Source organism: Pelodiscus sinensis, chromosome 12, assembly GCF_049634645.1.
Source record: "Pelodiscus sinensis isolate JC-2024 chromosome 12, ASM4963464v1, whole genome shotgun sequence".
In the NCBI taxonomy this organism is placed as follows: Eukaryota; Metazoa; Chordata; order Testudines; family Trionychidae; genus Pelodiscus; species Pelodiscus sinensis.
The window spans coordinates 37,984,464-37,998,664 of NC_134722.1; the positions used below are offsets into that span (position 1 = coordinate 37,984,464).

The window sequence follows — 14,201 nt, forward strand, 5'->3', positions numbered from 1 at the left end:
CAAGTCAGCTGCTGTTGAAACTGATCAGCAGCTGATTCCAGGAAGCCCGGGGCTGGGGCTTCCTGTAGTCAGCCACTGGTCAGTTTCAGCAGTGGCTGACTTGGGGACTCCCGGGGCAGAACAGCTGGGGTGCTGCTGGGTTGGTCCAGTAGCGCCGAGGAGCGGCGGTGTTACTGGACCAACCTAGCAGTACCCCAGATGCTCTGCCCCAGGTTTCCTGATTCAGCCGCTGCTGAAACTGATCAGCAGTGGCTGAATCAGGACTCCTGGGGCAGAGCAGCTGGGGTGCTGCCGGGTTGGTCCAGTAGCACCAAGGAGTGGTGCTGAGGGACCAACCGACAGCGCCCCACCTGCTCTACCACAGGCCCGGGGCTTTGCTCCACGTCTCCCTGGTCTGCTGGGGGGGGGGGCCACTAGCTGCACCCCCCCCCCCAGCAGACCAGGGACACGGGGAGCAAAGCCGCAGTGGCGGCGGGCTGCCGCGCCTCTGAGGCTTTGCTCTGGCAAAGCCTCAGAGGCGCGGGACCCGTCCGCCTCCCGGCTTTGCTCCAGGTGTCCCTGGTCTGCTGGAGACGGTCCCCAGCAGACCAGAGGCACCAGGAGCAAAGCGGCAGCAGCGGCGGAGTAGACTAGAGAAGACTAGAGGCTGGGGCACTCCCGGATGGGGAGGGGGACACCCCCAACCAGCCTCTTTAACCTGGCTGACTTCCTGCTGCTAAACGCAGCAGTCTGCAGGGAGCTGGAAGCTGGATAAGGAGTGTGACGGCCCTCCCCCGTACCTGTAAGAGACTGGCCAGCTGGGGCTGGGACTTGTGTGCACCAAACCCCTCCCCACAGCCTTTAGTCAGGGTACAGCTACACTGGGGGGGGGGAGGGGTTCGGAAGAAGGTATGCAAATTGAACTCACATTTGCATATCTTCTTCTGATTCTTTTTCTGGAAGAGGCTTTTTCTATATTTGGCCCATCTACACAGGGCCAAATGTCAAAAAAGACCCTCTTTTGGAAGCCCCTTGTACACCTCATTTTACAAGGAGTAAGGGGCTTCCAAAAGAGGGTATCTTCCGAATCCCCCCCTCCCCACAGTGTGGCCAGACCTGCACAGTGCTGGATTGAGTGGGAGGGGCAAGTCCTGCCAGCCAGGAGCCTGGCCATCCCAAAGCAGCACCTCTGGGGACCAAAGCCAGGCTGTGCAGCCCCGCCTCCCTCCCGTCTCCTGACGGACGCCACTGGGTGCTAGGTCATGCAACACTGGCTCCCCGGCTTTTCCCTGGGGAGTAGGCCTAGTGAGCACCCCTGATTTCCAGCCCCCTGCCTGAGTCCCCCACCCCTACTCTGATTCCTGCACTGCCCCCCCATGCCCTGAACCCCCCCTACACTTCCCAATACCTCTCCTGAGCCCCCAACCCCTGTCCTGACCCCTACCTCCCACAGCACCAGCCCCTTTCTGAAGGACCTGAGCAATGCCAGGTAAGTCTTCTAGTACACTCTATCTAAAACCACAGTTTTGCCGATATAGCTCCACCTACACTTTGCTGGCAGATCACATCCCTGGCCTATGGCATACCTATGCCAAGAGAAGTCAGTAGGTAGGCATTATCCTGCTGTCTGTGCAATCTGATATAAATTAAAGGCTGGGAATCTGAGAGTTTTGCAAGATGGAAAGTCTGGCAATAATTAGCTATTGCTATGTGAAAAACTGCTTCTGCTCAGCACTTTTTTGGATGAGCAAGCTGATGTAATGTAACAAACTGAATATAAAGAGTGGAAAAAATCTGAGCTTGGGGGACACTTGAACACCTCTCAAGTTCCTCAGCAAACAGAAAGCTGGCCACTGGTAGACTGTAGTTATTTAGTCGAGATCTCCTCAAGGCCCTAGGTAGATACGATAGGGTGGGGGTGTGATTTGGAGTGCTCTCTTACGCTGTTGTGGACATATGTAGGTGCTGGAGAGCAAGTAAATTAGATACTTTAAATGAAAGCACTTTTGTTTGCCTGGTTGCATCAACTAACTATTGACCATACAGCCATGTCCCCATTGATTTATTTTTCCTAATGCCGCCTTGCAAAGAGTAATGTTATTGAAAGCTTTAGGGTCAGCAAAATCCTGGGTAGCAGCGCCTGAAGTCTTTTTATAAATCATTATTTATATATAAACAGACTGCAAGGTATGCTGTCGAGATAGATGAGATCTTAGACATGATCTGCATTTTTATTGCATTTATTTGCAAGTGCCATTGAATTCTGTGTTAGCATCTACCTCAATGCTATTTCTTTTCTTATAGAAGATTACTGTCTGCAGAGCAGACCTTAGGTGTAGCCATAAGTTTCCAAGTCAATGTACACAGTCCACAGCCCCAAAACATGCTACCTTGCAGAGCTCAGTGCTCGCATGCAACCCTAATGGCCAGAATTTGGCAGGTATGAGTATGGTGGGATCATGGAACCTTCTTCTTTCCTTCTTCCTCCCCCAATAGAGGGGCCTTTCCTCTGCAATCTCTGCTTTACCTGTCTCGCAGGCTGGGACTAAAGCTACTTCGAAAGAGACAGAGTGAGACAATGATGACATGACCTCAGCAGTGGCTAGCCACGGAGAGGAGAACGTGCTGTTCTCTCTAGCACACTGGGAAGAATCACATTGAGCTCTTACGTGGTGTTTGGCTTCTGCTTAAGTGGAGGTCAGGTGGTGCCCCTCTGCATGGGACTGAACATCACAATTTTCACTCTGTGAAGCATATTTCCAACTCACCCAAATAAACCTGTGTTTCCTAGTTCTAGTTTGAGCTTCTAGTTTTACTTCACTGCTTGCTCCATGATACACCATGAAGTAAAAAGTGTTTGAAAAAGTTGGCCACACCAGTTCAAGACACAGACTATATAAGCATCCCCCAGCAGCACCTTGGTAGTAGAAAAGGCTGGCTAACAAACAAAACAGGTTAAACCAGAAGAGCAGCAGTAGGGCGCAGAATGCAGAAGACAAGAACATATCACCAACCTGATCTGATTGGTTTGTTCATCAATGGCATCAACCGCACTCTCCACAGAGTTCAGCAGAGATTGGATCTGGTTGGCAGTCTCCTTCAATAGAAAACGGGTCACAAACTGGTCCACATTGGTGCCTCTTTCATACACCTGAAAAGAAAGGCATGGAGCTCTGTGAGAAAGTGCCAGTAGCTTGGGTAAGAAAACTCTGTAGAAAGTGGCCATCAGGAAGCCTGCTCCCTTCTCCTCAGGTGACTAGGGGTACGTCTACACAGCAACATTATTTCGAAATAATGTCGTCCTCATCTACACAGCAGGCAGTTATTTTGAAACAATGTCAATATACTGTCAAGGTGGACAACTTCTTACTCTGACCTGTAACCCTTATTGTAGGAGGAGTAAGGGAAGTTGGAGGAAGAGTGCTCTGTTTCGAAGTAAGTGTTGTGTAGATGCTCCCTATTTTATAATAAGCTATTTCAAAATAAGCTATGCAATTGACATAGCTCAATTTGCGTAGCTTATTTCAAGTTAAGCCCTGTAGCATAGACCCACAATGTCCTGATTTTATAGGGACAGTTTCAATATAGGGGCTTTATCTTATATAGGCTCGCCTCACCCCTGTTCTGACTTTTTACATTTGCAATCTGGGCACCCTATTGTCCACTGACATGAAAATCCTCCACCCACCTTCTCGCACTGGACATTAGTGGAATGTATAATCATACTCAGCAATTTCCATCTAAGTGATGGTGTGAGAGTTACTCTGTGGCCCTTCCATCTCAGACTCTGGTTATAGCAATCTCTAGTTAGAGCTCATTTCATGCCTCTCAAGATATGACACTGGCTTGCAGAAAATTCCTTCCTGTGAATTCTGGGGGCAGGCCAAAATGTAATGCCAAGAGAAGAAAGTTCACAGTGAAAAAGATTTCTATACAATAGGTTCAGTGGAAGGTTCATGACAGGATTGTGAGAAAAAAGGAAATGGAAAAGGAAAAGAAAGAGGCTGGTTGATTTATGCTAGTCGTGCTGCAATTCTGAAATAACATAGGGTATGTCTACACTACAAAGTTAGTTCGAACTAACGGACGTTAGTTCGAACTAACTTTGATAGGCGCTACACTAGCGCTCCGCTAGTTCGAATTTAATTCGAACTAGCGGAGCGCTTAGTTCGAATTAAGGGCTGTGTAGACCCTTAATTCGAACTAGTGGGAGGCTAGCCCTCCCCAGGTTTCCCTGGTGGCCACACTGGCCAACACCAGGGAAACTTTATGCCCCCCTCCTGGCCCCGGACCCTTTAAAGGGGCACGGGCTGGCTACGGTGCCCGTGCCAGGTGCAAGCCTGCCAGCACCCAGCCAGCAGACCCTGCACCTGGCACGGATCGAGCCAGCCACCCGATGCCCCCCAGCCCTCCCCCTCTTCCCGGGACCAGGCTGGCGGCTCCCGGGAGCTTGCCCGGGACTGCAAGAGGCGGACACCCGCCTGGGCTAGTGCGGACATCGTGGACCTCGTCCACGATCTCCGCACTAGGCACAGGAAAGTGGCCGGCTTGGGCAGGAGAGCTGCCAGCCTGGCCACCCAGGAGCAGGTTTGCATGAAAATCAAGGGGGTCCACTGAGACCCCCGATCCTGAGCTCTGAGCTTACAATGGCCGTCCTGGGTCAGACCAAAGGTCCATCTAGCGCAGTAGCCTGTCTGCCGACAGCGGCCAACCCTAGAGACCCTAGAAGGGATGGACTGAAGACAGTGACCAAGCCATTTGTCTCGTGCCATCCCTCTCCAGCCTTCCACAAACCTTGGGCAGGGACACCACTCCTACCCCCTGGCTAATAGCACTCCATGGACCCAACCTCCATGACTTGATCTCACTTCCCTTTAAACTCTGTTCTAGTCCTAGCCTTCACAGCCTCCTGCAGCAAGGAGTTCCACAGGTTGACTCTTTGCTTTGTGAAGAACAACTTTCCCTTACTAGTTTGAAGCCTGCTACCCATTCCTTTCCTTTGGTGTCCTCTAGTCCTTCTTTATGGGAACTAATGAAGAACTTTTCTGTATGCACGCTCTCCACCCGACTCTTGCTTTTAGAGACCTCTATCCTGTCCCCCCTCCGTCTCCTCTTTTCTAAGCTGAGAAGTCCCAGTCACTTTAGCCTCTCTTCATATGGGACCTGTTCCCAACCTCTGATCATTGTAGTTGCCCTCCCCTCTCCCAGCCTCTCTCTTCCCCTCTCCCACCTCCTTTTCCCAGTCTCCCCCCGTTTTGTTCAATAAAGACAGATTCCAGTTTTGAACACAATTGTCCTTTATTTTGTACATCAAGAAAAGGGGCTAGGGAAGGGTAAGTGGAAGGAGGTGAGGGAGGAATGGGGCACGAGCCCCCGATGGGGAGGACTGGGCTGGCTCTGCGGGCTTCTGGGGGTGGAAGCTCTCCTGCAGCCACCCAATTGCCCCCTCTCCCCAGATGGCAGCCTGCGGCAAATGCAGCCGGGCTGATGGCCGAGTGGTGTGATGTGCCCAGTGTGGGCACTCCGGGCACTCCAAGCCAGGACTGGTTTTCAAGCGGGGCACCCCTGAGAACTGTCTGTCCAGGGTGGGGGTCGGGTCCCTTTAAGTGCAGCCCTCGGCTAGCCTGAGACAGCATCTCTACGCTCTAAGTCCTCCTCTGATGCCCTGCCAGCACTGCTTCCGGCCATCCTTAAGCCCTGTTCAGGGTCCACTTAATGTGGACATGCTAGTTCGAATTAGCAAAACGCTAATTCGAACTAGTTTTTAGTTCTAGACGTGTTAGTTCGAATTAGCTTAGTTCGAATTAACTAATTCGAACTAAGTTAGTTCGAATTAGCGCTGTAGTGTAGACATACCCATATTGACTTATTTAACATAAACATGGGAAAAGTTACATTATTCTGATTAACCAGAGTCTTCCTCCCTGTATTTCTTTCTTTTCTAAATTACTGAATGTACCCAGGAAAGATACATCTGTTTGATGATCTGGGTATATTAATAGTGAGTCTCCAAGTACCTGATTGCTGTTTGTAAAAGCAATAATTTTGGGGTGCTGTTTCAATTGCCAACAAACTTTCCCTTTTGACTTTCCCCTCCAAACTGAGAAGCCACCTGACTGGCCTCTCTAGATACTGTTGTGGATTCCCCATTCTTTGCTCTCTACACAGCCTTCCGCAATTCCCATGTGTGTGTGTACAGCCGGTGTGGTTCTTATGCCCCAGTCAAGTCTTTGGGAGCCCATGCTAGTTCTACAAATCAGGTTCAGTGGTATCTCATGGCCCAGCCTAGGACCTACACCTCTGTCATTTCTTAATGGGGCTTTCTGCAGTTATAGAAGCAAATCAGCTAATGTAGCCCTGAGGCTGCAGTGGCAGCAGGGCTGGCCCACAACATTTTGGCACTTGAGGCAGGGAGCTCAAATGACGCCCCCATGTCACCTAGCTTGGGCTAAAACTTTGAAAGGTCACAATTCTCTGGGTCATAGTGGTGCCCCTCCACAATCTGGCACCTGAGGCGGTGGCCTCAGTTCACTTTATGGTAAGGCCAGCCCTGCGTGGCAGGGTTGGAAGCTCTCCTGCAGCCCCCCAATTGACCCCTCTCCCCAGATGGCAGCCTGCGGCAAGTGCAGCCGGGCTGATGGCCGAGTGCTGTGATGTGCCCAAGGTGGGCACTCAGGGCACTTCAAGCCAGGACTGCTTTGCAAGCGGGACACCCCTGAGAACTGTCTGTCCGGGGTGGGGTTCGGGACCCTTTAAGCACAGCCCTCGGCTAGCCTGAGGCAGCATCTCCACGCTCTAAGTCCTCCTCTGATGCCCTGCCGGCACTGCTTCCGGCCATCCTTAACCCCGCTTCAGGGTCCACTCAATGTGGACGCGCTAGTTCGAATTAGCAAAACGCTAATTCGAACTAGTTTTTAGTTCTAGATGCATTAGTTCGAATTAGCTTAGTTTGAATTAACTAATTCGAACTAAGTGAGTTCGAATTAGCGCTGTAGTGTAGACGTACCCCCGTTAGTTAACAGGGATGGAGGCGAGAGGACAATGCAGCTGTGAACGTGTCGTCCGGGGGAGCTGATTAATTTATCCTTGCAGTGGGAAAGGGGAGCCACACAAGAGGTACTGACCAGGCAGCACTGGCAAGAGTTGAACACTGAATGGATTGGGTGCTGCGATTCTCGTGCCCTGTGGAACAGTCTTGCAGCAGTCTGCCAAGGATCTTCCCCATTTGACTTCAATACGAACGTAACAGTCTGCAGCTTCTCCCCCTTTCAGTAACCACTTATCTCAGCAGCACACGGGCAGCGTGGGTACAGTTACAGAATCTGTCACCATTCCAATATAAATATATCTCCTTTCTCCCAGGGGTCCTACCCCATCTGTCTTAACCTCTTTTGATCTTGCACTTGATATAGGTCTCGGCCTGGGAGTATAAATTGCTTCATCCTTCAATTTTCCCACAAAGTGAAATTAAATTTAGTTCTTGGTCCTCTAGTTCCTGAAGGGTGGCGGCGTGAGGGGCCTTTGGGCATGAGGTTATTCTTTGTGAGGTTTTCTGTCTCTCCATCTTTACAAAGGTCAAAATCTGTTCATCAATCAGACAGAGAAAGGGTTCAGATGGGATGAAAGAACAGTTACATTCCACAGACCAGAGGCCTAAATGTAGTGCTGGGACGTATGTTTAATAAAGAAAATTCAAAGTGTTTGGATACTTTGCATGTGGGTTTACATGGCATTCCCTCCCCAGTACTGGCAACTCTCACTTCATCACAAGTCACATGCCTTTGGCTGGGTCTGGTGCCATTCTCACAATGGTGCAAAATACTGCAGTCGTTGTGAGAATTTCAGCCCTACCTCAGGAGAAAAAGCTTTTCAGATTGGCTGCTTTCCTCACTTGCCCCACACACTGGAGAAGAACAGTCAACTCTGGTTGCTGTAGGGGGCAGACAGACCATTTAGCTCTCCCCTTGGGACCAAAGGAGAGGTGTTGTAGGGATGGAGGGACCAGCTGACATTCTTAAGGGCCTCTCCTCCTGCACTTTGAAAAATGAGTCAGTTTACCCTGTGTTCCACCTTTATAATCCCCACCACTGCAAGGTCAGGCCTGGAGAGGAATGCCCCATTTCCGCCATCCTCCCAGCTGGGAATTGTGTAGTGAGGTGAAGACCACAGATTTTGCCAGACTAGAGAGTCTCAGATGTGAAAGTTTCAACTTGTGATATTTTAAGGTCCCAACTGAGATCAAAGTCCCATTGAACTAAGCATTATACAGTCACATAATAAAGAAACAGTGCCTTGCCTCAGGAAGAATCAGTGCTTATTCTATGCACTGTGTTGGGAAGATGTTATTGAATTGAAAAACTATGATAAAGACAATATTGGTTTTATTACTCTGCTCCAAAATGTTAGACTCATACAATCATAGAACTAGAAGGGACCTTGAGAGGTTATCAAGTCCAGTCCCCTGCCCTCATGGTAGGACCAAGCACTGTCTAGATCAGAGCTATTCGACACGCAGCCCGCAGCCTGTTGGTTTGTGGCCCATGGTACAGTTTGGGTTTATGCAGGGCTCAACACACAGCTCGTGGGTGGGATCCTTTGAACATGGCCTCCACTGGGAACATGCTCCATAATGACAAGACAATATAATGTTCTTTTGTTGCTATGCATTTTAATAGTTCAATTCCTGGCTGTCATTGCTCATTACAAGTGCTGTCATATCGGTGGAAATCATGTCAATGTTGCATTTTATTAGTATCAGCAGAACTGACTTAAATGGGGCCTGTGTGTTGTGTAGTCTTGCCTTAATCTTTGTATTCATGCCCATCAGTGTGAAAGAAGCTATTTGCATATATTTGCATGTACATGTAACTACCCTTAAGTTGCGGCCCTTGGCATGTGCTGTGAGTATCATTGTGGCCCCCAAAAGTTTAGTAGCCCTGGTCTAGGTCATCCCTGATAGAAGTCTATCCAAACTGCTCTTAAATATCTCCAGAGATAGAGATTCCACAACCTTCCTAGGCAATTTATTCCAGTGTTTAACCAGTTAGGAAGTTTTCACTAATGTCCAACCTAAACTCCCTTGCTGCAGTTTAAGCCCATTTAAATCCTATTCTCAGAGGCCAAGGAGAACAATTTGGCTATGTCTACACTTGCGGCTTCTTGCGCAAGTAATATGCAAATGAGGCTAAGCATGGAATATCGCTGAGCGTAATTTGCATACCTAATGAGCCACCATTTTTTTCAGAAGAGGCAGTTGCGCAAGAAGGAGCGTCTACACTGCCCTTCTTGTACAAGAAAAACCCTCTTGCGCAACGCCGTTCTTCCTGAAAAGTAATAGGTGTAACAGCATTGCGCAAGAGGGTACCTACACATGTGACACACAATGGAGCAATTTAAATGTGAAAAATTTAAAATCAGCCTTTTTGTGCCTCTGAATAGATTCCTGGTTTTTCTTCAGAACTCCCAAAAATCTTCATAACCCCCCCCAAAGATCACCCTGACCATTGGTAACACTTTTGCCCTGACACTCGCTATTCTTCAGCTCAGCCAACTGGACTGCATGACTGGGTTATCCCCCCCTTCTCCTGAACACACTGTCATACACAGACTTTTGGAGTAGCCTGCAAAGAAGCTTCATGTCCAGGCACTCTGCTGAAAAGAGCTACTAATTATAAGGTTTACCTCAGAGCCATACTGGCTAGGTGGTGATGCTTTCCTGACCATGGATGAAGGGCAGACATCCGGGCCAGTACACAGCTGATGTTTAAGTGATGGCATGACAGTACTTTAAAGACCCTAGTGGTAGGGCTTCTGATGGGGGAGGGGAGGCAAAAGGGGAAGCTGACCTGGGGCCCAGCCATTTAAAAGGACTCAGGACTCTCAGCTACTATGCCATTTACTGCAGCAGCAGCCAGGGCCTCAGGCCCTTTAAGTCATTGCTGGAGTCCCTGGTAGCACAGGCTAGGCAGTGCTGAAGAGCTGGTTGGGAGAGGCTGGCCCCCTGCCCTGCCCTTTCCATCTGAAGCCCCCCTGCTGCTCCTTTCTCCCTCAGGGCTCACCCCCTTGCAGGGCTTAATCCTATGTTAATGACTGTGGGACTGCTGGCACAGAATGTGAAATGTTCTATACATGTGGATGCTAATGACATCTCCACATGACTCTCTCAGTAGGTTTCCAGCTGACTCAGCATCTGAAACTTTGTCTCCACATGAAGCTTCACCAGTTATACAGAAGCTGTTATCCCTGTATTAACAACAAACACCTCCCACTCCAACTTCCAGATACGGGTGCTCATTGGGGACAAGAATGGCTTTTCTGGGCTTTTAGTTCAGAACTCTTCCCAGGTAATGTAAGGCAAACTGCATAAAGTCTCTGCCATTCTAGAATTGGTGTCCATGTGGTGAGGGGAGGGGAGTTGGGTATATCAGTACAGTATGTTAGCTTAAGTTCACATCTTAAGTTATTCAAAAAGGTTTCCCATGCAGGGATGGCCTGAGGGAAATTGAATCATAGATTAAAAAGACATGGCTGAAGCTAAAGTTCTGTCTACACAGGAACAGTTTTCTGTCTAATCTAAAGTTGGCTTCAAATTGGCATAGTTAAACAGAGTATGCGATCCATACCGGACAGTTATCCCATAATATTCTTGCCAGCAAGTTAAAGAAGCATGGCCTGGATGAATGGACTAGAAAGTAGACAGAAAGCTGGCTAAATTGTAGGGCACAATGGGTAGTGATCAATATCAAGTGGAGTGCCCCAGGGGTCAGTCTTGATTCCAGTTTTGTTCAACATTTTCATTAATGATCTGGATGACGGAGTGGTTTGTACCCTCAGCAAGTTTGCGGATGACACTAAGCTAAGGGGAGAGGTAGATACACTGGAGGGCAGGGATAGGGTCCAGAGTGACCTGGACAGATTAAATGATTGGGCCAAAATAAATCTAAGAAGGCTCAACAAGGACAAGTGCAGAGTCCTACACTCAGGCTATGAGAGATCTTCCGCATAAACATCTTGCACAAGAGCCTGTCCACACTGTAAAAGTGTATTGAAAAAGCGATGTGCTTTTCCGCAAGAAAGCATCCATACAGCATGGACGCTCTCTCATGAGAAAGCTGATTGCCATTAACAGAATGGCCCCGTTTTTTGTGCAAACCCCCCATTTCCTGTCCACACAAACCTTGTAGAAAGAGGAATAACTATTGCACAAAATCCCTTTCTTTTCTGATATACTGTAAATTTACTCGCGCAAAAACAGTCTTGCAGCGTGGATGCTCCGTGAGTTTTTGTGTGAAAACGGCCATTTTTGTGCAAAATCTCTGCAGTCTAGATGTAGCCTCAGAGTGGAAGACTTCCGTGCTCCAGGCTGGAGACCAACTGGCTAAGCAACAGCTGTGCAAAAAGGGACCTGGGGATTACAGTGGATGAGAAGCTGGACAAGAGTCAACAGTGTGCCCTTGTTGCCAAGAAAGGCTTCGTTAGTAGTATTGCTAGCAGATCAAGAGGAGTGATTATTCCCCACTGGTGAGGCCACATCTGGAGTACCGTGTCCAGTTTTGAAAGGATGTGGATGCATTGGAGAAAGTCCAGCAGAGGGCAACCAAAATGATTAGGGGGCTGGAGCATATTCTTACAAGGAGAGGCTGAGGATTTTATGCTTGTTTAGTCTACAGAAGAGAAAAGTGAGAGGGGATTTGACATCAACCTTCAATTACCCAAAGGAGTGTTCCAAAGAGGATGGTGAGAGGCTGTTCTCAGTGGAGACAGATGACAGAACAAGGAGCAATAGTCTGAAGTTGCAGCAGGGGAGGTCTAGGTTGGATATTAGGAAAAACTGTTTCACTAGGAGGGTGGTGCAGCATTGGAATGGGTTACCTATGGAGGGAGTGGGATCACCATCCTTAGAGGCTTTTAAGACCAGGAATGATTTGGTTGGGGCTGGTCCTGCTTTGAGTAGGGGGTTGAACTAGATGATCTTATGAAGGCTCTTCCAACCCTAATCTTGTATGAATAATTGATTTCAATATTACAGGAAGGGGCATAATAGAAACAAAAGATGGGGTCATATTTTTACAAGTGACTATGTAATAGTACCCCAGAACAAGTCTGTAATGCATATGTAGAGCTATGGTAATTGCACAGCAACCTTGTTTATCTGAATGCATAAATCACTAGCTGGACACAAATGATTATTTGTGAATGCCAAGAAAATCCCATTTGCATGAAAATCATTAGGCTTGCAATTGTGTGGGGGCATTTTTGAAAATATGGACCACTCAGACATGATGTAGTTTCAGATCTGTTTCTATGCCATCCTTTGATTTCCTAACTCCCTGAGGATGAATGCCTGGCATTTCCAAAAAAGCTCACTCAGACTTAGATTTTATTTTTCTTTAAAAGAATGTATATTTTTGAAGTGAAGGAGTTTAAAAAGGACTAAGCATAGCAAGGAATTTTATGATTCATTAATTTCAAAATTGACTGCACTTTGAAAATAATTAGTTTCCAAGGCTTAAATGTCATTTTTATTGAGGTTTTTATTTTAAGATATTGGCATCTCTAGGTAATGTTATTGACTTGTTAAGTTAATTTGAAACACTAGCATAGCATTTGAGTTCAATAACTTTGGGACAGATTGGATGAGCACCCATTTGACAGTAAAAATAATCTCCAATAGGTCAACTGGTAGATATTTAAAAACCTGGTTCAACAGACTAGCTCAGGGGACACTTACAAGGCTATGGAGCTCTGTGTCATGAGTCTGCTAGTCTGAAACCAAACCAAACTGGTCTGGTTTCAGGCCAAACAAAGGGCTGTTTGGTGGTTTCATTTTAGTCCTGAGCTATCCTCATAATAAAAAGCCACCACTACAACTGGCGTACAGTCTCAGCCTACAAAGGTAGCCAGCCCATGTAGATGCATTCTGTTAGGGCAGGCTGGTCAAGTACTATAAACACCAGCTGCGAGTTGACTTTGCCTAGTGAATCTCTCAGTAGAGCTCCAATGACTTATCTCCACATGTATTTTACAGTGGGATAGCCAGCTGTCTGGACAGCAGTGCCAGAGCCAGATCCCACAGCCTAGAATGCCCTGCTCCTTGGAGGTGTCTCTTGACCTTCTTCCTTCCAGAGCCTGGCGCAAGGACACACAGAGTGGTGGAAGATCACCCATGTAGCCATTTGTCACAAAGAGGAATCCAGCCGAGATGACGGGAAAGAGTATTCCAGAGATGTGGGCTCTTGGCATAGCGAGCCATACCCTTTATCTTCTCTAAGGCTATGTCTAGACTGCAAGCCTCTTTCAAAAGAGAGCATAGAGACTACAACCCAGTACTTTCAAAAAAGCAAACTGCTTTTTCTAAAGAGAGCACCCAGGCAGTCTGGATGCTCTCCTTCTAAAAAGCAGTTTGCATTACATAATGCCTTTTTTCGAAAGAGCACTTTCAAAAAAAGGCATTTTTCCTCGTAAAACGAGGTTTTCCATGGTCAAAAAAATTGCCATGTTCTTTCAATTTACTTTCAAAAGAACGCAGCAGTAGTCTAGATGCAGGGGAAGTTTTTTTGAAAAAACCCTGTAGTCTAGACTGAAGATGTGTGTCAATTGCCAGCCTCAGCACACCCATCTCTATTGCTGAAACAGAACTAAAGGCAATGTCTCATCTAATCTTGCCCCATATCTGGGATCCACCCACATCTCCTAATAAAAAGGCCTCTGCACTAAGACACTGGTATCATCTATTTATGGTGAGAACAGTGTAAGACAATATAACAATTTATAAATTTACTAAATTAAAACTACCTAAATGTCTCTCAATAAGATATTCACCCTAATTTCTAAGGGTCTGATTTAGTTAGCCATCCCTGCTTTAGGTTATGTTACTATTTTAGGTTATGCTATTTGGAAGTCCAGAATAATTCTAAATATTATTCAACTTGAAATAAAACTACAAGGCTGTGTCCACACTGCACCCCTTTTCCGGAAAAGGGATGCAGATGAGACAAGTCAGAATTGCAAATGAAGCGGGGGATTTAAATATCCCCCGCTTCATTTGTATAAACATGGCTGCCACTTTTTTCCAGCTCGGGGCTTTGCCAGAGAAAAGCGCCAGTCTAGACGGGATCTTTCGGAAAATAAAGCCTTTTCCAAAAGGTCCCTTATTCCTCTTAAAATCAGGAATAAGGGACCTTTCGGAAAAGGCTTTATTTTCCGCAAGATCCCGTCTAGAC

General features: G+C 47.5%; 1 protein-coding gene across 1 annotated transcript in view; it reads right to left on the reverse strand.

The window, feature by feature from the left end:
- Positions 1-14,201, reverse strand: part of NECAB2 (N-terminal EF-hand calcium binding protein 2) — a 378,362-nt gene that overhangs the window by 98,539 nt on the left and 265,622 nt on the right. The window contains exon 6 of the mRNA XM_006133911.4: positions 2,994-3,130. Coding sequence (XP_006133973.1) covers positions 2,994-3,130 — 137 coding nt within the window. The remainder of the gene's footprint in view (positions 1-2,993; positions 3,131-14,201) is intronic.